The following is a 24,561-nucleotide window of genomic DNA, read 5'->3' as shown; positions in this document are numbered from 1 at the left end:
TTTAATTCAAAATTACTATCAGATTTAATGTTATACCTTGACAAACTATACATAATTAAAAAGATATAATACTCAAGTTTCAGTATTTAACCACTATTGTATTCTGAGAAACTCATAGTGACAGTTATGTCTTAATTTGTGTCAGGAGTTATGAAATGAAAAAATGAGTCGATACCTTTAATATGAATTATGCGCGTCAGCCGCTTTCATTCATAAAAAACTCCGTGCTGTCGTCATGACAGCGATACACAAAACAACGTGCCTCAGGGCTTTAGCTCAAAAATGTGCAGATTTGGAGAAATATTGATAGATTCTCATAGATTTACATCATATTTCTATAGACAGGAATAATATTTATTGAATTTATACCCAAATGCGTCGATGTAATCTTTATGAGCGTTTGGGACTCTGATTTACTGTGTTTTTAATTCATACCAACAGCCTGAGGGCGCTACATGCACAATAATAGTCCATATATGGAACATGAAGAAGAGCCATGATCATGTGACATTCCAGGACGTTAAAAATAAAGTCATTTGACATGGTCTTGAAAAACATTGAACTAAATCCAGAGTTTTGGACTTATTATCTTCAGATTTTAAACATAAAATGTTTAGACATGTGGCTTTAGCTATAATGCATTTCTAGATTGCTCCAGTGCCAACTTCAATTTTATTTTCATGAGGATGTTTCATAAAAAATAATTTCTAATAACTTTACAAAACTTTGAAGCTATTTATAACAATTCTTTTCATTATGACAATAATTAATTCTACATTTACAATAAACTGCCAGGTGTCAGCTTTCAAATGAGATCATACTTGTGCTTTTAGTACAAAGGGTTCATGAACTGTATGTGTTTCAGTTTGGGTATGTCATTTCTGGGGATTTTTCAAAAGTGGGGTTGCAGCTTAACAGGTTAAAATGAACTTTGTTACTGTAGATGTGTTGATCACTATTAATCTGGCCACACATCCATGCAGGAAAAATCATGAAAATTATTTCACAGAATTTAGTCTTTTTTATATATAAACTTGTTAACATGAATTTTTTTTTTTTTTTTTTTATTATTGATATTTTGTTGCATAATTTTGCTACATGGTTTGCTACATGGGTAGCCCTTAACCAGTGACACGCTTCTCAAACTGACTGCTAAGCAGAAACATCAGTTAGGTAACAATGTTAAATATTCTCTCTTCTTCACTTTTTTCTGTTACCATTTGACATTTCCCCCCTCAAAACTGAAATAAAAATATAATAAAACCAATATAAAAAACCACACAAAATAGTATAAAACATATTTAAAAAAAACTAATAAAAAAAAAAACTCAATGACACACAAGCAACACAGCAAAATGGTTTCCACACATTGACCCCATGCAAATCGCAAAATCAATAGACAATAGAAAGGAACCCCTGGATTAAACAATTATTACTGAGATAATTTTAAGATTAAGGAGTAAGACAGAGACACTATGAGTTACAGCAGTAGAACAGTTAAGGAGCTTATATTCAAATCCCTTTTCATCTCTGGTTTGTCTTCCAGCTTGTATCCACACACAATCATACACACTTAATATGCAAGAGTAAATGTTGATTTTTCTGCCTTTTTTCTGCTGGAGTGGCAAAATATAAGACAGCTTCTGACCATATGTTCAGCAGAGGAAAAAAAAAAAAAAAAAAAAAACACAACTGAACATAAATCAGGCAATAACATCTGCCTTTGTTTGCCGTAATCACAGCAAAAAGCAATGTGTGTGCACTTGCATTTGAGTGGATGTAAATATATATAAATTATAAATTATATTAGGCCTGTAAAATAAACTCTAAACTCTGCTTAATGAATGTGATATTTGTTAATATGACACTACCAATGAAATACTGTTTAATAATAAGAGGAAATATAATTTTCTGCATATGAAATGGCTTACATTAACTGTTTGACAGTAAAATGTCATCTCCCATGGCCTCATGAGATAGTAAAGTGTCCACTTGATGCACATTTCAGAATCTCAGAGGAAGTAGTATGTCATCCGGTTACTTTTTTCTGAATACTGTGCTACTCTTTTCACATACTGCTTAAGTATTTGAATGCAAGGCATGTGTTTTTCCCTCAATCTTAAATCATTTGACTTGAAAACTAAATATGAAATCACATGCAGAATGTAACGTAAGGATTCGATTAGTTTTTGACATCTAATAAAATAACTACAGAAAGAAAAAAAAAAGCATGTTTTTTTTTCGGTACTCCACGAAAGGTTACGTCACATCTGTGATGTTGACCAATAGGAGCACAGAAGCTCTTCCGTACACAGCTTTCAAATATGATGAAATGAAAAAGAGATGGTATTTGTGCTGCTGGGTGGAATTATCCAATGGCGGAAAGGTTTGTGGAACTATTGAAACAATACTACTGCAGCAATACTAATGCAACTATAATGTTTCCTTGAGGGACTACCACAACAGAGTGAAAAGAGATGAATGCTGGCGAACTACAGCAACCCGGTGAGTACTGGAATTAGCATTAAAGGGTTAGTTCACCCAAAAATGAAAATTCTGTCAGTAATTACTCACCCTCATGTTGTTCCAACCATGTAAGTCTTTCGTTCATCTTCGGAACACAAATTAAGATATTTTTTATGAAATCTGACAGAATTTTGACTCCTCCATAGGCTTCCAGTGTGACCGAAACTCACCGGCCCAGAATAGTTATTAAAACATCGTTAAAATAGTCCAAGTAACTACAGTGGCACTACATTAAGTTTATCATGCGACGAGAATACTTTTTGTGCACAAAAACAAACAAAAATAACGACTTTATTCCACTTTTCATTTCCTTCCCTCTGGGCCTCGTAGTGTTTTTGCGCTGTGCGTCTGTGTTGCACGTCATCACGCAACACACACATGACCGGCGTCGACCAATAGTGAGCCTACGTGGTGACGTGTAACACAGACGCGCTGCGCAAAAACACTACGCGAACCAACTAGAGGTCGAGAGAGAAGGAAATGAATAGTGGAATAAAGTCGTTATTTTTGTTTGTTTTTGCGCACAAAAAGTATTCTCGTCGCTTGATATACTTAAGATTGAGCCACTGGAGTCACTTGGACTATATTAACGATCTCTTTAATAACTTTTCTGGGCCAGCAAGTTTCGGTCACATAGAAGCCTATGGAGGAGTGAAACATGGCTCAGATTTCATCAAAAATAGCTTAATTTGTGTTCCGAAGATGAACGAAGGTCTTACGCGGTTGGAACAACATGAGGGTGAGTAATTACTGACAGAATTTTCATTTTTGGGTGAACTAACCCTTTAAGCTAGCACGCCGCTTTGGTAGCCATTGTTTGTTTACACTCTTGTTTCCGGAAGTCATTTGCTAGTTCCGCCTTCTCGATGACATCACGTATGTCGTTAAAAACAGCAAGTGATGATTGGTCGGGAAGCAACATGTAGTCTGACATGTTTCTTGTCCACGACACGCCTAGGCACAACACGATACGACACAAGAATTTAGAAGTGAAAATTTGATAAATCTGACACTTGCCACCCATGCTTCACAATCGGTCAAAAAAAGATGTTCTCCCATATCATATGAATGCAGCATAGAGACTAGCTTTTGATAGGGAAGTAGGCATGTTTACATAACATGCATTCATGTGTTCAGAAAAAGTGGAGCACAATATAACAACTGAATGCAGCTGCAGTAGTCATCGAACAACCCTCCCACCCCAACAGCGTTGTATAAGTTACTGTATGAACTTACTGTGTTGGCAATGGATTCCGTTAAAGCCTGATGGGCACTTGCAGACGTATCCAATGAATGTGTCGCCCCTGAACGTTTCACTGATTTCACAGGTGCCTCCATTGTGACAAGGGTTTGGATGACAGGGTCCTGTAATACAGACAAATATAAATAAGCAGACTGACTTTTAAAAAAAAATGTATGTATGCAAGTTTTCACAACCCACATAATGGTTTAGATGAACAGATGGGTTAGAAACAGACATCAGCAGTTTATAACATGGCTTGCAGTGTAAGCGCTTGGATCTCAAGCACTTGAGGGATAAAGGATATCATGGGCACTGCATTACCTCTGTGTCAACACACAGACAGAGAAAGAGAGAGAGAGAGAGAGAGATCTGGCATTTCACTCACTCGCTACAATCCGTCAGAGAGTTAAATCGGAGAAGAAATTAATCAAATTATATGAGTATGTGAAAAGGTCAAGGTAAGGTTATAGAGCAATGCTATTTGACAAGATGTCAGTTTAATGACATTATAAGTAATTGACTGATTCAGTGAAAGTATGACAGATGTGACATATATTAGGTAAGTAGATAATATGTTGCATATGTACATTTAATGTAATGTGCCTTGGCAGGAGGATTGTCTCCCCCAGCTGATTCTGTTTCCACTTGAGTTTGTTTTCCCTCTTTTACGCTGTAAAATATGAGGTGATTTACAGACTTTTTGGAATCAGATTCCAATACTTTTTTTTTTTTTTTTGTAAATCTCCAGGGTGAACTTGAAAGTAAAGATGTCATGATTCCAGCAATATAACAATTACCAACTTAAATATTTAAGTTAATATTTTCTGTGCAAATTGTATGCAAAACATAAATATAAATTATTTTAGGTAACACTTTATTTTACAGTGTCTTTGTTACATATGTTACATGTACTTACCATAGTAATAACAGTAAATTATGCATAATTACATGCAAATAGCACTCAACCAAACCCTAATCCTACCCTAACCCTATGTAGTTACTTAATATTACACAGTACTTAAATACATAATTACACTGTAACAATTACACATTAAAATAAAGCTTAACCTTATTTTATTTTGTTCAATATAAACTATATAGTGTGTGTAATATTTATCTATTTATATGGGAATGTCGGGGGTCAGTAAGATTTTTTAAATGATTTTGAAAGATGTTTCTTCCTCATTAAGGTTGCATTTATTTTGAATATACAAATAAAAAATACATAACAAATACAGTACAAACATTAATAAATAATACTACAATTTAAAATAACTGTTTAATACATTTTAAAATATAATTTATTCCTGTGATGGCAAAGTTGAATTTTCAGCATTTATTACTTCAGTGTAACATGATCCTTCAGAAATCATTATAATATGCTGATTTGCTGCTCAAGAATCATTGAACATTTCTTATTATTATCAATGTTGAAACCAGTCATGCTGTTTTTGTGGATACCACTTTTTAAGGATTATTTGATAAAGAGAAAGTACAAAAGAACACCATTTATTTGAAATCGTACCATTATAAATGTATTTTATGTATTTTAAAACCTTGCCACAAACAAACCTCAAAACGTGGACAAGAACTATCAACTAACATAATCAATTAAAGTAAAGGGGGGAAAATAATCTTAAAATTGCAATTAAAAGCTCAATTGATGAATAAAATTAGCAACAACAGGGTAAATAACACTGAAAGTGATCAAATGGTCAAACATATATATTTTTTATTTTATTGGTGTGCTCACTTGGGGCAATATTTTTTGTAAAGCTAATTTTGTGTTGTGAAAAGTGACTTGACTTGATTTCATTTGACTTGAACGAGTGATGAGAGTTTCATACAGTGGCGGCTGGTGCTAAAAAAAATTGGGGGGGGGGGGGGGGGGGGCGCAACAAACTGAATTATTAATTCAGGACTGAATGTAGGCTAATTGTTAAATAACAATTTAACAGTGATAATGTAGCTATCATTAGCCTAAAGTTTAGCTAAAACTTCAGCCGGTAGGGTTGGGAAATAGCCAATTGCCAAATAAATCTGAATTTTTGGGCTAAATGGCGATGTATGGTATAGGCTAATCTGAGTATTTAATTATTATTTTTCTATTTGAATAAAAAAAAAAAACTATATTAAATTTTTTTTTTTTTTTATATTTAATATCCTGATCAATATTGTCCTACAAACAATGTTCATATTGAAGGTTATAAAAACAAACATAGTGAAACCTTGCTGTCTATCTGCAGTCTATCCAAAAAAGGGGTCAAATCACATTACATTCTAACATTGCAACATTACAATCTAAAAACAAAATAATGCTTTTTAAAGAAGTAGTTAAATTTACTAAACTTAAAATAAAAAATAAAAAATAAAAACAAAGCTAATATCATAAAAATACACATGTAGGTTTGAAATTCTCTAGCAGATTTATGTTCACCAACAACAACAAATATTCAACAACAAATATTTTAGCTAAATATATTTATAATTTAGTGCTAATGTATATTTTAATCCGAATAATTGCGCTCCTATTCTATTGCGCTCCGTCTGTTCGGCGCGCATGCACGCGGTGGCGCTCGTTCACGGAAGTTTAGCTCATGACAACAAGCTGGAAATATTGACTTTCTAACATTTACAGATGGAGAATAATTATGTCCGTGAAATGTAAGTTATGCACTGAGGAAATTATTGGATGTCACTTCAGCTTATGGCTAAATATTATTAGAGGTATATTTGTTTCAACCAATCGCTGCACAAGTGAAGTTTACGTGTGATGACGAAAGCACGTTAGTGCGAGCCCTCCCGGAACGCATAGAGAATGCATTGCAGTGCCTGCAGTTCGAAAAAAAAAAATCTTTGAATGTAAGTCTATGGGAACACTCTGGGCGATTTTCGGCCATAGTGAAATCGCCCAAAAAGAGGCGGTACTCCACAGAACGTGACTTGGCGCTGATTGGACTATATCCAGAGGCAGAACAACAGTGAGTGACTGCTAGCGTAACTCTGTGGTTGAATGAGATTGTGATTGAAAAAGTCCCTTTCACACTTTGGTGGTGCGTCGCCCAATCGCCCTAATGAAGAAACCACCGCTGGTTTCATACTATATTGGTTCTTAATGGTTTGAGATGGAAAACCACTTTGATTTTATCTATCACCTTGAAAAAAAAACAAAAAACAACAACAACCTTGTGACATCATGATTGACCAATCAAAATGCTGATTTCACTAAGAGCTTTTAAAAACAACATTCAGACAATGGACTGGTTGTTCTGGAGTAGCTTCTAATCTTTTAGTCTTCACAATTCCTGCATTTGCAAGCAAGTCAAGCTCATAAGAACCCCTAGAGGGCCCATATCTCATGGCCTATCAATACCATACTGATGTTTAAAACATTAGAGTGCCTGCATCGGGTTGCATGCTGTCAAAAGTTCCTAGATGAAATTGCAGGGCAGTCAGCTTAATCTTTCAAAATATCAGTCGCAAGTTCTGCAAGAGGGCATGGGTGGAGTAGAGAGATGTATTACAGAGATATGATCAATGTGCTCTTAAGTGCAAAGACCGACAAAATGTAAATTGTATAAATAGGGTCCTAAGCAGAAGAGCTCTGGATGACACTTTTCAAAATTTTGATTGTACATGCAAAACCAAAGGATATTACACTACCATTCAAAAATTTGGGGTCAGTAAGTATTTTTTTAAATAAATGAATACTTTTATTCAGTAAGGATTAACTAAATTGATCAAAATTTACATAAAGACACTTACACTCACCTAAAGGATTATTAGGAACACCTGTTCAATTTCTCATTAATGCAATTATCTAATCAACCAATCACATGGCAGTTGCTTCAATGCATTTAGGGGTGTGGTCCTGGTCAAGACAATCTCCTGAACTCCAAACTGAATGTCAGAATGGGAAAGAAAGGTGATTTAAGCAATTTTGAGCGTGGCATGGTTGTTGGTGCCAGACGGGCCGGTCTGAGTATTTCACAATCTGCTCAGTTACTGGGATTTTCACGCACAACCATTTCTAGGGTTTACAAAGAATGGTGTGAAAAGGGAAAAACATCCAGTATGCGGCAGTCCTGTGGGCGAAAATGCCTTGTTGATGCTAGAGGTCAGAGGAGAATGGGCCAACTGATTCAAGCTGATAGAAGAGCAACTTGGACTGAAATAACCACTCGTTACAACCGAGGTATGCAGCAAAGCATTTGTGAAGCCACAACACGCACAACCTTGAGGCGGATGGGCTACAACAGCAGAAGATCCCACCGGGTACCACTCATCTCCGCTACAAATAGGAAAAAGAGGCTACAATTTGCACGAGCTCACCAAAATTGGACAGTTGAAGACTGGAAAAATGTTGCCTGGTCTGATGAGTCTCGATTTCTGTTGAGACATTCAGATGGTAGAGTCAGAATTTGGCGTAAACAGAATGAGAACATGGATCCATCATGCCTTGTTACCACTGTGCAGGCTGGTGGTGGTGGTGTAATGGTGTGGGGGATGTTTTTTTGGCACACTTTAGGCCCCTTAGTGCCAATTGGGCATCGTTTAAATGCCACGGCCTACCTGAGCATTGTTTCTGACCATGTCCATCCCTTTATGACCACCATGTACCCATCCTCTGATGGCTACTTCCAGCAGGATAATGCACCATGTCACAAAGCTCGAATCATTTCAAATTGGTTTCTTGAACATGACAATGTACTAAAATGGCCCCCACAGTCACCAGATCTCAACCCAATAGAGCATCTTTGGGATGTGGTGGAACGGGAGCTTCATGCCCTGGATGTGCATCCCACAAATCTCCATCAACTGCAAGATGCTATCCTATCAATATGGGCCAACATTTCTAAAGAATGCTTTCAGCACCTTGTTGAATCAATGCCACGTAGAATTAAGGCAGTTCTGAAGGCGAAAGGGGGTCAAACACAGTATTAGTATGGTGTTCCTAATAATCCTTTAGGTGAGTGTATATAGTTAATAAATGCTGTTCTTTTGAAGTTTCCATTAATCAAAGAATCCTGAAAAAAATTAAATAATAATAATCAAAAAAGTTTCAACAAAAATATTAATCAGCACAACCGTTTTCAACATCGACGATACTAAGTCATTTTGAAAATAATGATGTAAAATAACATTTTATAGGGATCACATGACCCTGAAGACTGGGGTAATGGCTGCTGAAAATTCAGCTTTGGAATAAATTTCATTATAAAATATAATGAAATAGAAAAGAGTTATTTTAGGAAATAGTTAGAGACTTAAAACTTTTCAATTGTATAGTGTAAATCACTCTTTTTTTCTGCTGGTTTTATACATTTTATACAACAAAAGAAGATATGTGCCACAGAAGGTAACCCTATCACCATTTGTGAATTCCAGCACTGTATCTTATAAGCTATAATGAGAGTAGTAGCTAATTAAAGGGACACATCATGTAATAACCTTGCCAGAACTCTATTAAAAGTCCTCTGCATCCTGAAGGAGAGGGTGACAGCTAAGCCTGCATTCTGACATGACGATCTATAACCGCACAAAGCTTTGTGACAGCCCCCTCTCTACCTCCAGAGAGATGGAAGTAAGAAGAGGGAGAGCAAGACAGGGTTGGAGAGAGACAGTATGAGGAGAAGAAACGGTAGCGAAAGAAAGGAAGGAGGGGGACGTATGCCCCATTTGCACACGTTCCTGAGAGACATCGCCAGGCATTGTGGCCGATGAAACAAAGCTTTGTCCTCTGTGCTGTTTCCTTTTGTGGTGCAAGTCAGGGGGATCAACAAGAATGTCAGCCGTTGTTGGGAGGCTTGTGCTTGTGGCAGGAAAGTAATTGATGTTGGCTGGCTCACGCATCCCGATTTTCCGACAAGTCACAATGGAAGCCAATCTATCAGATGAGCCCGGCTCCAATGCAGAATAGTAAATCCTCAGTGGTGGTTAAACACAGCAAAGCGCCCGATGTTTCCTGAACAATTAATCACTCTCTGACGGACGCTTCCGTCTAAATTCCCAAAAGAGAATTCATTTTAGTTGCTCACTTATACGAATCAACTCAAACCTTATTGAAGTGAGAGAGGTAAGCAACCCAAATGTGTTACACTCTCTAATGTATTCATTTATGCAGATTGTGGGTAATGTCACTGAGATGGTATGGAAATTGTAATACATTAATATGGAGATATGGTGATCACTTGGTTGGATTATGATAATTACAGTGTTGACGTCTGAACCTGTGCAGGTTTTTACTGCACAAACCTTTCAGCCATCGATTGGATCACCAATATCTGACTTCTGTGAGGTTCATGCAAATAAAGCTGTCACTAAATAAAGCAATCCATCTAAGATAATTACACACCGAACCATCTATAGAGCATCACATAAAACAAACAGCCCACTGGATAATTGTACCTTGACATCCAGAGGAAGTAGGTGTTTTAATTAGAGTCCCCTCAAATGCTCTCCAGGGTGAAGGTGATGGAGGTTAGAGGGGCTCAGACAGCCTCCATGTCTGAGTTATCATGAGCAGATTGAGCCGAGCATTTGGGAGGTAGAGAGGTGAGCAGGCGGGCAGCTGGAGCTCAAATCAGACTTCCAGTAAAGCCAAATCAAGCAAAGCACCAGCGCAGAGCAACAGTGAGGTCATGTGCACATGACCTGTATGTATCTTATGAGGCTGGGGACTCCAGAGAGCCTTTTTTTCCACTATAGCTATATCAACTATACCATTTTTTATTTTATTTTTATTTTTTCATTTAAGCTAGGAAATAAAGTTTGAACCTTTTAAAACAAACACATGTTGCAATGTATAATCAATTACAAATATAATAGTCTGCAATATTTATAGGTAACTAATCAAATAATCAAATTTGTGACATTTAAATATGACTCTTTCAAAGTACAAACTTAAATACAATGTTCCAACCCCAATCTATTTTCCATGGTTGTGCACCATTCATAATTTAATTGAGAATGTATTAACTTTATTAATTTATTTAATAGCAATTCAAACCCCAATTTTAAAATGAGAAGAGTGGATGTAGAGGATGTATAATTGCTATTCGGATTTGAAAGTAAGGAAGAATAACTGAAACTAATTGAAATTCAAAGTGTTTATCAAGAAAACATTGCATGGTGGCTTGCAAAGCCTTGTTTGAAAGTTTAAAAGCCTGGAGGTGTAGAGGTTTATATGCATAGATTGATTAAATGATGAATAGATCAACAGAATGATAGATAGATCAACAGAATGATAGATAGAACAATACGAAGACATACAGACAGACTACAGGCTACAGACAGACAGACAGATAGATAGATAGATAGATAGATAGATAGATAGATAGATAGATAGATAGATAGATAGATAGATAGATAGATAGATAGATAGATAGATAGATAGATAGATAGATAGATAGATAGATGAAGAAGAAGAATAGAATCGGGCATTTATATAGCGCTTTCATATGTACTACTGTACACCCAAAGCGCTTTACAATCATGTCAGGGGATCTCTCCTCAACCACCACCAGATAGATAGATAGATAGATAGATAGATAGATAGATAGATAGATAGATAGATAGATAGATAGATAGATAGATAGATAGATAGATAGATAGATAGATAGATAGATAGATAGATAGATAGATAGATAGATAGATAGATAGATAGATAGATAGATTGACATTCATTTAAAATTTTTATGGGGCGCGGCCAATTCAGTTTAAATTATGTCTTCAAACTTTGAGTTGCACATCTTACATGCACTCAGTAGTGAAGCAATGTCACAATACTGTAATTTAGAACACTGTTTCCTTAATCAAGAATCACTGTACCACAGAAAAACCACACCTTCACATTAATGCCTATGCAGGCACATTAAAGAGATGTTCAGCTCACAGAGTTTGCAGGGTAAGAGCTTACACAGCTCATACATGGCCTAATTCTGTCTTCATCCTTTACGGGGAGTGCAGTATCAGCCTCCTACCAGTTCACTGCCTCCTGCCCAGTACACTCGCCTCTCCCACTAAGAACCACGACTGGCAGAGAAAAGCTTTTAGAGCCGTCTGCCCTCTCTCTAATTTCCAGAGTTCAACCAGCTCTTATATGACAAGACATGCTGACTAAACTTAATGGATGCAACTACAAGTTCAAGTAAAAAAACAGAACAGAGGCAAAATATATTAATCAGCGTCTCTCCAGGTCTCCACCAAGGGAGCGAAATCTCTTGAGGGAGCCAAAGTAAGTTCAAGCTCACCTTGGAAAGTCTTTCGGATATTGAGGGTGAGGGTGTAAGAGGAAGCCAGGAAATGCCATGGAAATGTCAACATGATAGCAGTCTGGCAGGAGAAGAACAGTCCGGAGATTCTCTCCTGTCAACTCACATCCCTCCAAGAATGCAGAGCTTGACAAGAACAGACATGGCCAAATGAAAACTCCTGCAACAGTTTTCTTTGGATAGACTAACCGATTAGGGTGCACCGATTTTGTAATCCTTTAGCGAGACGTAATTGCATTTTTGAAAGAATATCAACATTAATGAATGAATCACACAAGATAAGTCAAGTCAAATGTTTTTGAACAACACTTTTCACAGAGTTTCAAAGCAACTTCATGATGTGAATATATATAATGTTTGTAATATCTTCATAGTCACATTTAGCAGATTAGAGCTGGGCAATATTATCTACATTTTGTGACGATACAAGCAATCAAGCAGTTGAGATATGCTATATACTGTAGTATATATCACCCTATGCGAGTATACTGTATGTATCCAGAAAAAGTTGGACATATAGCCTATATATCAAACTGTATATAAAGAAATGGTCGACAATATACAGTAGTTACATTTTGCAATGAAATAAACAATCATGCAGCCGAGATTAGATTTCCTATACCATATATATTTGTTTTACGCATGTACACTATATGTATGCAGGTAAAGTAGGATGTACTGTTGCCGGGTGATTATATTAGATGGATGGATGTACATTTTTATGTGTTTCATAAGACAGATTAACATGTGTCAGCCGCGGTTCTCCAGCCATTTTGTTTCTCCTATATGGCAAACGCTGTGCTATTAACCTGCTTACAGAACATGTATTTATCCTATGCTAGCTTTTCAAAAGGTCACGTTTAATGTAAACACTTCAAATTATTGTGAACTGTTTGAAGCTAACAATTACCAGGCATAGCAGGAATATTGTTTCTTGAATTACAAAAATTGTGCTCGGGCCAAAGGAAGGCATTTTAAAAAAAGAGGGCTTTCAGCATGTGAGTGTCAGATGGAGGGGTCATAATAATGGCTGGTGAACTTGGTCCCACCTTTAGTTACATAATGGCATTACTAATGTTCGCTTCAGTTACTAGCTCCATCGCTCAAACTCCCCAGGAGGAAGAAGAAAGTGTATTATTCATGCAACACACTCCTCCATAGCAACTACACTAATAAGGGCCCAGTGGGCTAAGATGAATGCTCTCAAGCTGCATATGAAATGTACATATCAAATTCATAATTGAACAAAAAAATGGAGAAGTGAAAAGCACATTGATGCTGTTAAGAAATAAAACAAATGGTTCTAAAAGGATCTGATATTTAGATTGTGTTTTAACTTCTGAAGTTGTATTCATACTTATTTGACCAATTGCAGCTCTGAAAGTACAGTGGAATATGTACAGTCCAAAGAGCTTATACGGCTAAATTTTTCGCTTCCATTGAAACGCAAAGATGAGTCAGTATATGGTTTGTAATCTTTGTCTCAATGCCAAGTCAGAGTTCATACAGTAAAACAAGACATGTGGGGGCAATCACAAGCAACAAAAAGAAACCTGCTTCCCATTTTCCTCTTGCTCTCAAACTTGGCAAGACAACAACATGCAAATAGCTTTTGATAAGGCTGCTGTAACAGGAATAAATGCATTTGAGGGGGATTAAATGATTACCTATATAATAGTGCTTTTGATCTCACTTAATCTATATAATTATATCAAACATGTAGCATGCTATTAAGCTGACAGCCTGGGGCTCTTGATTGAACAGTATTCTGCAGGAGCGCACTGATTCAAGCATCACACCACGTGTTTATCACTGAATCCAATGATGTTGTTCATACGCACAAAGGTACATTAAATGTACTTACCAACCCCACGAAATGTATAATTTTGGCATCAACAGGTCATAATTCTAGGTTTAAAAGTCTAAAATCAATCCAGGCCCCTACTGAAGAACCCATTGAGGTCACTGTTCTAACCCTTGTGGATTGTGGAAAATAAAATAATCCAAAATAATACCAGATTATATGTAAGCTTTAGATCTGAAACCAATCAAAACTATCCCAAACAAAAATCTAAAGTTCATCCGCTCTGTGGATTTAAAAAATATATATATTTAGGGAAGGATGATTTAGCTACACACACACACACGCACACACATTTGCCAGTTTTATACATTTGTGTGGATAACACTAATGTAATTATTTATGTTCTGTGTGTGTATATATATATATATATATATATATATATATATATTACATACATACATGCATATATTGTGACAGTTTGAAGTTTTGAGTTCTGTTTTTGAATCTTTTTCAGTGTTTTCAGTTTTTGTGACTCGTTTCCCCCTGTCTTTGTCATTTTGGTTTAGTCCTGTTAGTTTTTCCCTGTCTGTTTGATTAGAAATTCCCATCACCTGTGTTCTGTTAATTATCCCATTAGTCCCAGTTCATTTAAACCCTGTGTTTTCCCTCAGTGTTTGTTGGTCGTCGTCATTTCATGGTTGTGTTTTGAAGTCCTGGAGTTTCTTTTCCCTTGAACATCTCGATCAGACTTTCCTGGAGTTTATGGACCACACGCTGTGGGTGTGTGGGTCGGACTACGTGGTGGAGGATTTTCCACTCAAACCAGTTCCGAATCCGGTATGTCCTGAATCCATCGTCTATCCGCCAGAACCAGAACCCATAGTCTGCCCACCTGAAGCTGAACCCGTCACCTGTCAGCCAGAGATTGAGCACGTTACATGTGAGTCCACTCAAGAAGACACAGCGCTGATTGTGATGTCTGCGGCGATTCTGTGTGTGTGGGCCACACACACATCAGTTCTGGCCCATGAGTCCAATCCCGAATTCCCCAAGATGCTGGTCCTGTCCAGTCCCGAGTCCAATGATGTGTTGGTCCGGTCCAGTCCCGAGTCCCATGATGTGTTGGTCCCGTCCAGTCTCGAGTTCCCCAAGATGCTGGTCCCGTCCAGTCCCGAGTTCCATGATGTGTTGATCCCGTCCAGCCCAGAGCCCGCTGATCCAGAGCCCGCTGATCCAGAGCCCGCTGATCCAGAGCCCGCTGATCCAGAGCCCGCTGATCCAGAGCCCGCTGATCCAGAGCCCGCTGATCCAGAGCCCGCTGATCCAGAGCCCGCTGATCCAGAGCCCGCTGATCCAGAGCCCGCTGATCCAGAGCCCGCTGATCCAGAGCCCGCTGATCCAGAGCCCGCTGATCCAGAGCCCGCTGATCCAGAGCCCGCTGATCCAGAGCCCGCTGATCCAGAGCCCGCTGATCCAGAGCCCGCTGATCCAGAGCCCGCTGATCCAAGGCCCGTAGCGCCAGCGCCCGTTGATCCAAGGCCCGTAGCGCCAGCGCCCGTTGATCCAAGGCCCGTAGCGCCAGAGCCCGTTGATCCAAGGCCCGTAGCGCCAGAGCCCGTTGATCCAAGGCCCGTAGCGCCAGAGCCCGTTGATCCAAGGCCCGTAGCGCCAGAGCCCGTTGATCCAAGGCCCGTAGCGCCAGAGCCCGTTGATCCAAGGCCCGTAGCGCCAGAGCCCGTTGATCCAAGGCCCGTAGCGCCAGAGCCCGTTGATCCAAGGCCCGTAGCGCCAGAGCCCGTTGATCCAAGGCCCGTAGCGCCAGAGCCCGTTGATCCAGCGCCAGAGCCCGTTGATCCAGCGCCAGACCCCGCTGATCCAAAGCCCATTGATTCAGCACCTGTTGATCCAGAGCTTGCTGATCCTGCGCCAGAGCCTTCTTCGCCGCTGGTCTTGCCCAGCTTAGAGCCTTCTTCGCCGCTGGTCCTGCCCAGCCCAGAGCCCTCTTCGCCGCTGGTCCTGTCCAGCCCAGAACTGCTTTCGCCCCCTGCCTCATCCAGCCATGTGTCAAAACCTGACAATTTCCCCATTAAAATTTTGGGGGGGCGCAGTATACCTGTTAGGGGGACCGCGGAGGTCTCTCCGACAAGGTTCCCAGTGTCACCATGGCCACCAGAAAGAACATCTCCGCCATGGCCACCTGAAGGGTCATCTCCGCCATGGCCACCCGAAGGGTCCTCACCGCCATGGCCACCCGAAGGGTCCTCACCGCCATGGCCGCCCGAAGGGTCCTCACCACCATGGCCGCCCGAAGGGTCCTCACCACCATGGCCACCCGAGGGTCCGACAGCGCCGCCCTGGACGCCCGAGGGTCCGACAGCTCCGCCCTGGACGCCCGAGGGTCTGACAGCTCCGTCCTGGCCACGCGCGCAGCCTGCTCCGCCGTGGCCACGCCCACGCCCACAGCCTGATCCACCGTGGCCACGCCCGCAACCTGCTCCGCCCTGGAGGCGTCCTGCCTTATCTCCCTTGCCTTGTCTCCCCCGTCAGCCTCCAGGGCGCCCACCCTCCCACCCCTTTGGATGTTTTTTACGGCGCGAGGACGCGCCTTTGGGGAGGGGGGGGTACTGTGACAGTTTGAAGTTTTGAGTTCTGTTTTTGAATCTTTTTCAGTGTTTTCAGTTTTTGTGACTCGTTTCCCCCTGTCTTTGTCATTTTGGTTTAGTCCTGTTAGTTTTTCCCTGTCTGTTTGATTAGAAATTCCCATCACCTGTGTTCTGTTAATTATCCCATTAGTCCCAGTTCATTTAAACCCTGTGTTTTCCCTCAGTGTTTGTTGGTCGTCGTCATTTCATGGTTGTGTTTTGAAGTCCTGGAGTTTCTTTTCCCTTGTTCCTGTATGTTCATAGAAGTTAAGTTTGTTAATAAATTACCTAAACCGCAGTTCCTGTGTCCTCGTCCTCGGCTCCCTACACAAGCCTGACATATATACATATATATGTATGTATTTATGTGTTTATGTGTTTATGTTCTGTATACATACATATACAGAACACAAATAATTACATTAGTGTTATCCACACAAATGTATAAAACTGGCATATCACACTTTTTTTTTTTCTCCTAAAAATGAAACAAAAATATGGTAGAACTTTATTTTACAGTTCTGTTCCCCATGTACATAGGATGTACTTATTATTATAATTGCATAATTGGGTAATAACTAGGTACTAACCCTGATCCTACCCCTAAACATAACCCTACCCATGTGTTACCTTATATTACCTCGTACTTTCTTAGGTAAGTACACTGTAAGTACATGTAAGTGCACATAATGTAAAATAAAATACAACCAAAAAATATATATGAAATTTAACTAAGAAAGCAAGATCAAAATCTAGAACCGTGTTGACAATCAATGATTTAAGATGATAGCATAATATGAAAGAATAAAATAAGTATTCAGTTGTAAGCAGTAGCATTTGCAGGCTTTTATGTTCATCAAAGATCATAAATTCTGTGGGGAAACCAAGAGATGTTGGTAAGTGTAAACTATTGAACAAATATAGTAGCATCAGCATAAAGTACGGCTGGCTGAAGAGTTAGCAGAGCTAATCTGAAATTCTAAAAAGCCACTTTGGAAGCTAAACTAAATATGAAATGACAGTTTTTTGGATAGGATATGATGGCTGCAATATAGATAGTGTGGTTATTTGAGAAAAGCATATAAGTAACCACAGAGTATTTTTGAGGTGGAGGAAAGACATGTGAATGTCCCTACTCAAAGACGTGAATGGGATAAATCATAACACTCACTGGCCTGACAAACTACTTGTCTGGGCTTAGATAAACCAGGCTTAGATTAAGCCATTAGCAGGCCTTAGTTAAATTAGGATATTTAAGTAGCTTTTATAAACATGCCTTAGAAGAAAAAAACATTCCTGCTGTGCATCTTGAGACAAAACAATGGCACTGACATATTTTAAGTGCATATTATGTCAGTGCAAGTTGCTTTTAGTTAAGAATGCTCAAACATGCATTTTAGTCTGGGACTATAGGATTAAGCCTTGTCTTTGAAACCAGGCAAATATGGCTGTTGGAATGGAAGTCCTGCCATACAATTACAAGAGCCTGTAAGCTTTTGGGTTTATTTACACTAGAACATGCATGTGCATTAACTGGATCAGACTTAAAGCTATAATATGTCATTTTTCTCACCGCTAGGGCTCGCTAATCTCTTACAATAACAAAGGCGTAGGTTGATGATGCATAAGCGGAATTATGGAATTACTATTCACACAGGTCAGTTTATTTGACAAATGATACTTGTGAAGTAACGCAGCGCTGTTTCACTTGGTCTACACTATCACACTAAACTGCATTTAAGTGTGTTGAAATTTATAATTTTATTCTATGTGTTAGTTTGTTGGCTGTATGTATGTGTCACAGTTCATGGATTCAGTGACTCATTCTCTCTCCTGTGTGTGCGCATGTGTGTCACTCATCAGCTTACCAGCTTACCAGCAACTCATCAGGAATTCTGTTCCTGGATCCCTGTTCGTCCCTGAGGAGTCTCACGGAGGAATTGTTGCCCATTGCGTCCCTGCGCTACCCTGTACCACTGCTCGGCCACTCTTTGGACTTTGGACTCTGTCTCTCACTACATTGAATTCTTATTCAATAAACTCGCATCTGAATCCGACTCTATTTCTAGTCCAACCCTGACAGTATGAGACTAGCAGTAAGCTAGATCAACATTAGAATAACATACTGATCATATTCTAACCTTTCATCATGTTGAGCTATATAACATTGATTAGTTGTATGTACATTTGCTCACCTGTCTAATAAAGTACATGCAAGAGCGGCGTCTCTGTCAAGTCGAAGTTAGTCGCGGACGTGGAGCTCTCAGCATCTCGAAAATGCCACGCTGATATTGATCCTCGTTTTAGGTCTTCTTTTGTCCCAAAGTCTGCTTGCCTTGGTCCATAATGTTTGAACGAAATAATAACAGCATGAGTGTGCCACTAGACGTAACGCAATTGTCCACGTCTGTCGCCATGGTTAATGTGGCAGTACGTGTGGAAACCGTCGTGCGGATATAACGTCATTGACAGCTTGACAACTTTAGGAAATATATAACACTGTGCAAGTGATTTTTGGATATTTTATTACAAAAATCTTACATATTGTACCTTTAAAGGCAGAAGCTAAAGAAGCTAAAGTTAAATGAATACTGTAGTTAACTGAAAAAACTCACTCTCATCTCATCCCAAACCTGTATTTCACTCTTCTACAGAACACAAAATAAGAAATTTTGAAGAATGTTGGTAACCAAAATTGTTTGGTTGACTTCCATTGCATAGACACTCAAAAATCTATTATTTTATCTTTAGACAGAAGAAAGAAGGTCATACAGGTTTTCATTTTTGTGAGAACTAAACCAAAATTGGTGAATCCGCATGCCCACTTTGAACCCGTTGTGAAATCTGCGTGGGGAAATCTTTCATGGGAAATTCCCATTGAAATTATTGGATATTGATTGCGAAAATTTGCTGAACAACAGTAATTGTGTCTCTACATAAGAGAATCAAAAGTCAAGTCACCTTCATTAATATATAGCGCTTTTAACAATATATATTGTTTCAAAGCAGCTTTACAGTGATAATAGGAAATTACAGTAACAGAGATTGTTTTGGCTTTACAGCAGCTCTAAAATAAAGTTATTGTCCAGCTAAAGTTAGTTTTGATTGATTGATTCACTTCCGTTGCAAAGATCATTAGTTATTAACTTAGGGGCCGCTTACACAACACCGTTCTAAAAGAAAACCCTTAATGCACTCCGGCCCGCTCATCCGCACAAAACGGTGCCTGGTGGCTCGAGAACGCAAACCCTGAAATAGATTCCACGATGCAGGCCTCAAAAAAAAAAAGGTTATCTCTGTGCAAACCTCAAAAACGCAAACTTGTGAAAATGCAGACGGTGTGCACATGAGTATCACGTGTTTAGTCTATAGGTATGCGCGTTTGAATATATGTGTGCGCAGGCGTGTAGTCCTTCTTTACAAACCAACTCTCAACAAACTACTTGTCTGGGCTTAAAAATTTATAATAAAGAATTATTTATCGCTTCCGCATAGCCACATGAACCAGAATTATGCCGACAACGTTTTATCTGTACAGAGGTGAAGGGAAGGAGGCCTTCACAGGGGAGAGACTAGTTGACACTTCAGGATGTGTTGTCGTCGGGTTCAGGTGCAGGTCCTTCATCAGATCTAGATACAGCCTGGATCTGGCGGACTGCGGTAAACCTCGGGATGAGCAGAGAGACTAAAATTAGCGTAGATGCCATCCTTCTTATGATGTAACAAGTACATCAGGATTTATGGGAAGTGTTCCCGGTTCCGGCTGACCTAATCTATGCAGCCTAACATTGAATTATAGAAGTTTATAATGTGTTACGTGTATGCTAGGTCAAAGAGATGTTTTTAGTCTAGATTTGAACTGACAGAGCGTGTCTGCTTCCCGGACGATGTTAGGAAGACTGTTCCAAAGTTTTGGTGCTAAATAGGAAAAAGATCTACCGCCAGCAGTCGATTTTGATATTCTAGGTATTATCAACTGTGAGATCGCAATAGATGAGAAGGACTATAATGCATTAAGAGATCGCTCAAGTACTGGGGAGCTAAACCATTTATTGCTTTGAAAGTAATCAATATTTTAAAATGTATACAGTGTTTAATAGGGAGCCAATGCAGTTTTGACAGAACCGGGCTAATATGGTCATACTTCCTGGTTCTGGTAAGAACTCTAGCTGCTGCGTTTTGGACAAGCTGTAGTTTGTTTATTAAGCGTTCAGGACAACCACCCACAATAGCATTACAATAGTCTAGCCTTGATGCCATGAACGCATGAACTAATTGTTCCGCATTTGTCATTGAGAGTATATGATGTAATTTAGATATTTTTTTAAGATAGAAAAATCCGGTTTTACAGACACGCGACTTTCAAATAAACGAAGACTTGACAGAGCAGCCATCAAGTGTTAGACAGTATTCTAGGTTATTACGTGAGGAAGTTTTTTTTGTCCAATAATTACAATATCTGTTTTTTCAGAATTAAGTAGTAGGAAATGGCTAGTCATCCAGTATTTTTTTATTTCAGCTATGCATTCCGTTAATTTAGTGAATTGGTAAGTTTCGTCAGGGCATGAAGAAATATAGAGCTGAGTATAATCAGCATAACAGTGAAAACGAATGCCATGCTTCCTAATGATATCTCCTAAGGTATGGTCCAAGTATCATGTACAGAGTGAACAGCAAAGGTCCTAGCACTGAGCCTTGTGGTACGCCATACTGAACTTTTGATCGATAAGACATGTCTTCATTTACTGCTACAAACTGATAACGGTCAGATAAGTATGATTTAAACCATGCTAATGCAATTCCACTTAAGCCAACATAATTTTCGAGTCTATTTAAAAAGAATGTTGTGGTCAATAGTATCAAATGCAGCACTAAGATTGAGTAACACTAATAGAGAGATACAACCACGATCGGATGATAAGAGCAAATCATTTGTTACTCTAATGAGAGCTGTCTCAGTACTACGGTATGTTCTAAATCCTGACTGAAAATCCTCGCAGATACCACTTCTTTCTAAAAAGGAACATAGTTGTGAGGATACTGCCTTTTCTAGTGTCTTTGACAGAAAAGTTAGATTCGAGATCGGCCTGTAATTGACTAATTCTGTAGGATCAAGTTGCGGTTTTCTAACAAGCGGTTTAATCATAGCCAGCTTAAAAGTTTTTGGTGCGTATCCTAATGACAAAGATGAATTGATAAGAAGAAAGAAGAAGAAAATTTGTGTCTCTACATAAGAGAATCAAAAGAGAATCTAAATCATCATAAGTCTAAAAATGTACACAAAAGACTATCTGAAACTGTCTATGGTGACAGAGAGCCACAGACGTATGTGCATCTTGTTCACAATATGAGAGGAACACTCGGGAACGTGAAGACGAGAGGGGTGGAGTGTTTTATTGAAAGCTTGGAACCCAATAAAACAACGAGGCAGGAGAGAAGAGTCAGAGCGCTCTTCAAAGCAGCACAGCTCACAGAGATCAGTGGGCTTGAGAACTAGTGCTGACCAGGCGCGATGAGAGGAATCAATGGGTGTGCTACTGAGGAGCCAAGGAGGTCGAGAGAAGGTGGAGAAAAGCAAACACCTTATATTACTCAATGTGTGTGTGTGTGTTTGTTCGAATGTGTATCCACAGTGCAATATCTGCAGAACTATAACATTTTATAAAAGGCAAGAAAAAATTTCAACAGTGACAGCAACCAAATTTGATTGCAAGTGAGCGATCAGAATAGCAGCATTTGAAAAGAGACCAGGTGATATTTCATAAACAGGGGGATTTATGACGCAGGTTTTGAGATGCTCTATGCATCAACGTCATGGTGAGAAGACAGAATAACACAGCAAGGACGATGTGACATTAGAAGAGATCTTGAGAAGGTGTGAAGAAACAGGTAAGGGAAGAGCTCTGAAAAAGACGTGTGAAATTCATGCAGGGAAGGTCACACATGTCAAAACTGACAACAGTAGAAGGAAGTGCAACAAAGAGAGATACAGAAGCCAAATGAGGGGAGCACAACAATTACCATATCTAGATATATCCCACCTGCTGAAGTCGGATCCTCACCATCTGCTGCTATAGAGGGATATGACGAAATTGGAGGGGAGGAAGGAGAGAAAGAGAGGTGGTAAATCCTCTTTCTGGTAACACCAAAGCTATTGAAATTTAACAGGTGTTTTTTTCATAATGACAATTTTTAATAACCTGATATAGGCCTTACACTAGTGATTGACAGCAAAATAAATAAATAAAACACGATGGTTTTGCACATATTTATATCATAGATAATAAATACTATTTTATGTATTTATTTTAATAATCTTCTATTAAATTAATATCTTCTCTTTTCTAAAAATAAAATAAAATAAATAAAATTAAGGGGCAATTTCAGGGGACACTCCCAGTGCTTTCATTCTTACAGATATGTGATCTCCAGAGAGTTTTATTCTGACATATTTCATAACCTGAGAGAGGCTGACAGGCCTTACATTAGTGACTGACAGCACACAACATTTTTTTATAATAAAATAAAACACCGGGAAGCCCACACTTATTTCATACATATATGACACTGTCTGTTTCAATTCTGTTCATAGAGCACATATCAGCTGAACCCACTCAAAATCCTTTTGTGACGTCTGAAAATGTGTGGTGGATGGAAGAAGAATAATTCGGCTGTCATCTCCTTTCTTACTCATTACTTATTTTAGCTCTCCCAACCGGACCGACTGACTGCTGCTGCTGTGTGAATGTAGCTGATGACCGTTCTCGTAATCGCCTGAAGGTCAGGCTCTTTGGAATTAGGACAGTCTCGTAGGGCAAGTTTTAATACAATATCTAAACGTTGTTGTTGCTGTCTGACCCTGCCACTCGCTCAGCCGGAGCACAGCCCGTATTTATCATTCAACAGCAGCTCTCAGATTATCCGGCTGAGTATGCATGTGTTTGACTGTTAATCGCTGTGCTGTGGGCCTTAAAGGCAAGGATGAACCCGACCTGTCTCCAGCCATTATCATCGACCTCCATCAACCTGATCACGTTGCAGCAGGAAGACTCCTGGCACACTTTCTTTTTCTTATTCACTTTGTCTTCATCCAATTCATCTCACTTCAGCTCTTCTTGGGTACCGATCATATCAGGACTGAGGTTAAGTTTTCCTCATTGGCTGCATGTGATGAATTGTTTGGGTTTTTGTAGTGTTGGTGGAAATTGGAGGTTAACTTTCTCTAGAGGAATATTTGTGGTCTGTCTGCACAAGGAGCAATGTAAAAAAACAACAACAACAACATAATATGGCTTCATCAGACTGCTGGGGTGTACAGTGTGTGGGCCAGAACTATTTGATGTAATTCAAAATGAGTTCATGCGTCTAGTCATCTAGAGCATATAGTATAAGGAGACATATCTGTGGACCACATAGAAAGACACAAGTCATTTCATTTCCTGTCCTCTGTGTACTCTCCCATCAAGAAAAGTGACAGAATCCAATAAATATCAAGAAACAAATTCCATTTGATATTAAACTTCATTCTACTTCCTTTGGTATTTTCATCCAGAGACAGAGATGTAGAAAGTCAAAGCCAAAGTCAATAATCCATGTAAACAAGCAGAAGACAGAGCGACAGAGAGAAAAAGAGAGATATCTGAGCTGTGTGGATGCACCAACCCAGCAACAACGCAGCTACTCAGGTGCGTGCCAGTGTCTGCTACTCTACAACATCCATAAGAGTAATTATCTGAGCCAAGACAGAAGTTTAACTATACAAAGACATGCACAGGCACTGTTTACAAGCTTCTGCGTGCCAAACACAGCCTTTCCTGGCAAATATAAACACACATACACAACCAGGGCACAAAGTACGCCTTTATGTTAAAACAATTCAAAGGCACAGGAACACACATTTACACCATTTATACTATAGCCATAAAACAGCTGTGTAGCATTTTAAAAAGCTGCATGAATACAAATATAACATCACACATCCAAGCACTTGACTCCATCCATTGTGAGTTGTATCTTGTTGTGGTTTTCTACTGTATTGCTGTTCTATCTTTCTTTTACAGAGCAGAGTGACAG

General features: G+C 39.1%; 1 protein-coding gene across 2 annotated transcripts in view; it reads right to left on the bottom strand.

The window, feature by feature from the left end:
* edil3a (EGF-like repeats and discoidin I-like domains 3a) overlaps window positions 1-24,561 on the bottom strand; it is a 186,401-nt gene that overhangs the window by 109,265 nt on the left and 52,575 nt on the right. The window contains exons 2-3 of one of the 2 annotated variants that reach the window (XM_084414303.1): window positions 22,530-22,559; window positions 3,763-3,891 (exon numbers count right to left, since the gene is read on the bottom strand). In XM_084414303.1, the coding sequence (XP_084270429.1) occupies window positions 3,763-3,891; window positions 22,530-22,559 (159 nt within the window). The remainder of the gene's footprint in view (window positions 1-3,762; window positions 3,892-22,529; window positions 22,560-24,561) is intronic. The other variant, XM_084414304.1, reaches the window with a different exon arrangement.

The sequence above is a fragment of the Rutilus rutilus genome (assembly GCF_951802725.1).
Source record: "Rutilus rutilus genome assembly, chromosome: 7".
NCBI classification, from domain to species: Eukaryota; Metazoa; Chordata; class Actinopteri; order Cypriniformes; family Leuciscidae; genus Rutilus; species Rutilus rutilus.
The sequence above is the reverse complement of the archived record's forward strand: the minus strand, read 5'-3'. Positions and strand labels throughout refer to the sequence as shown.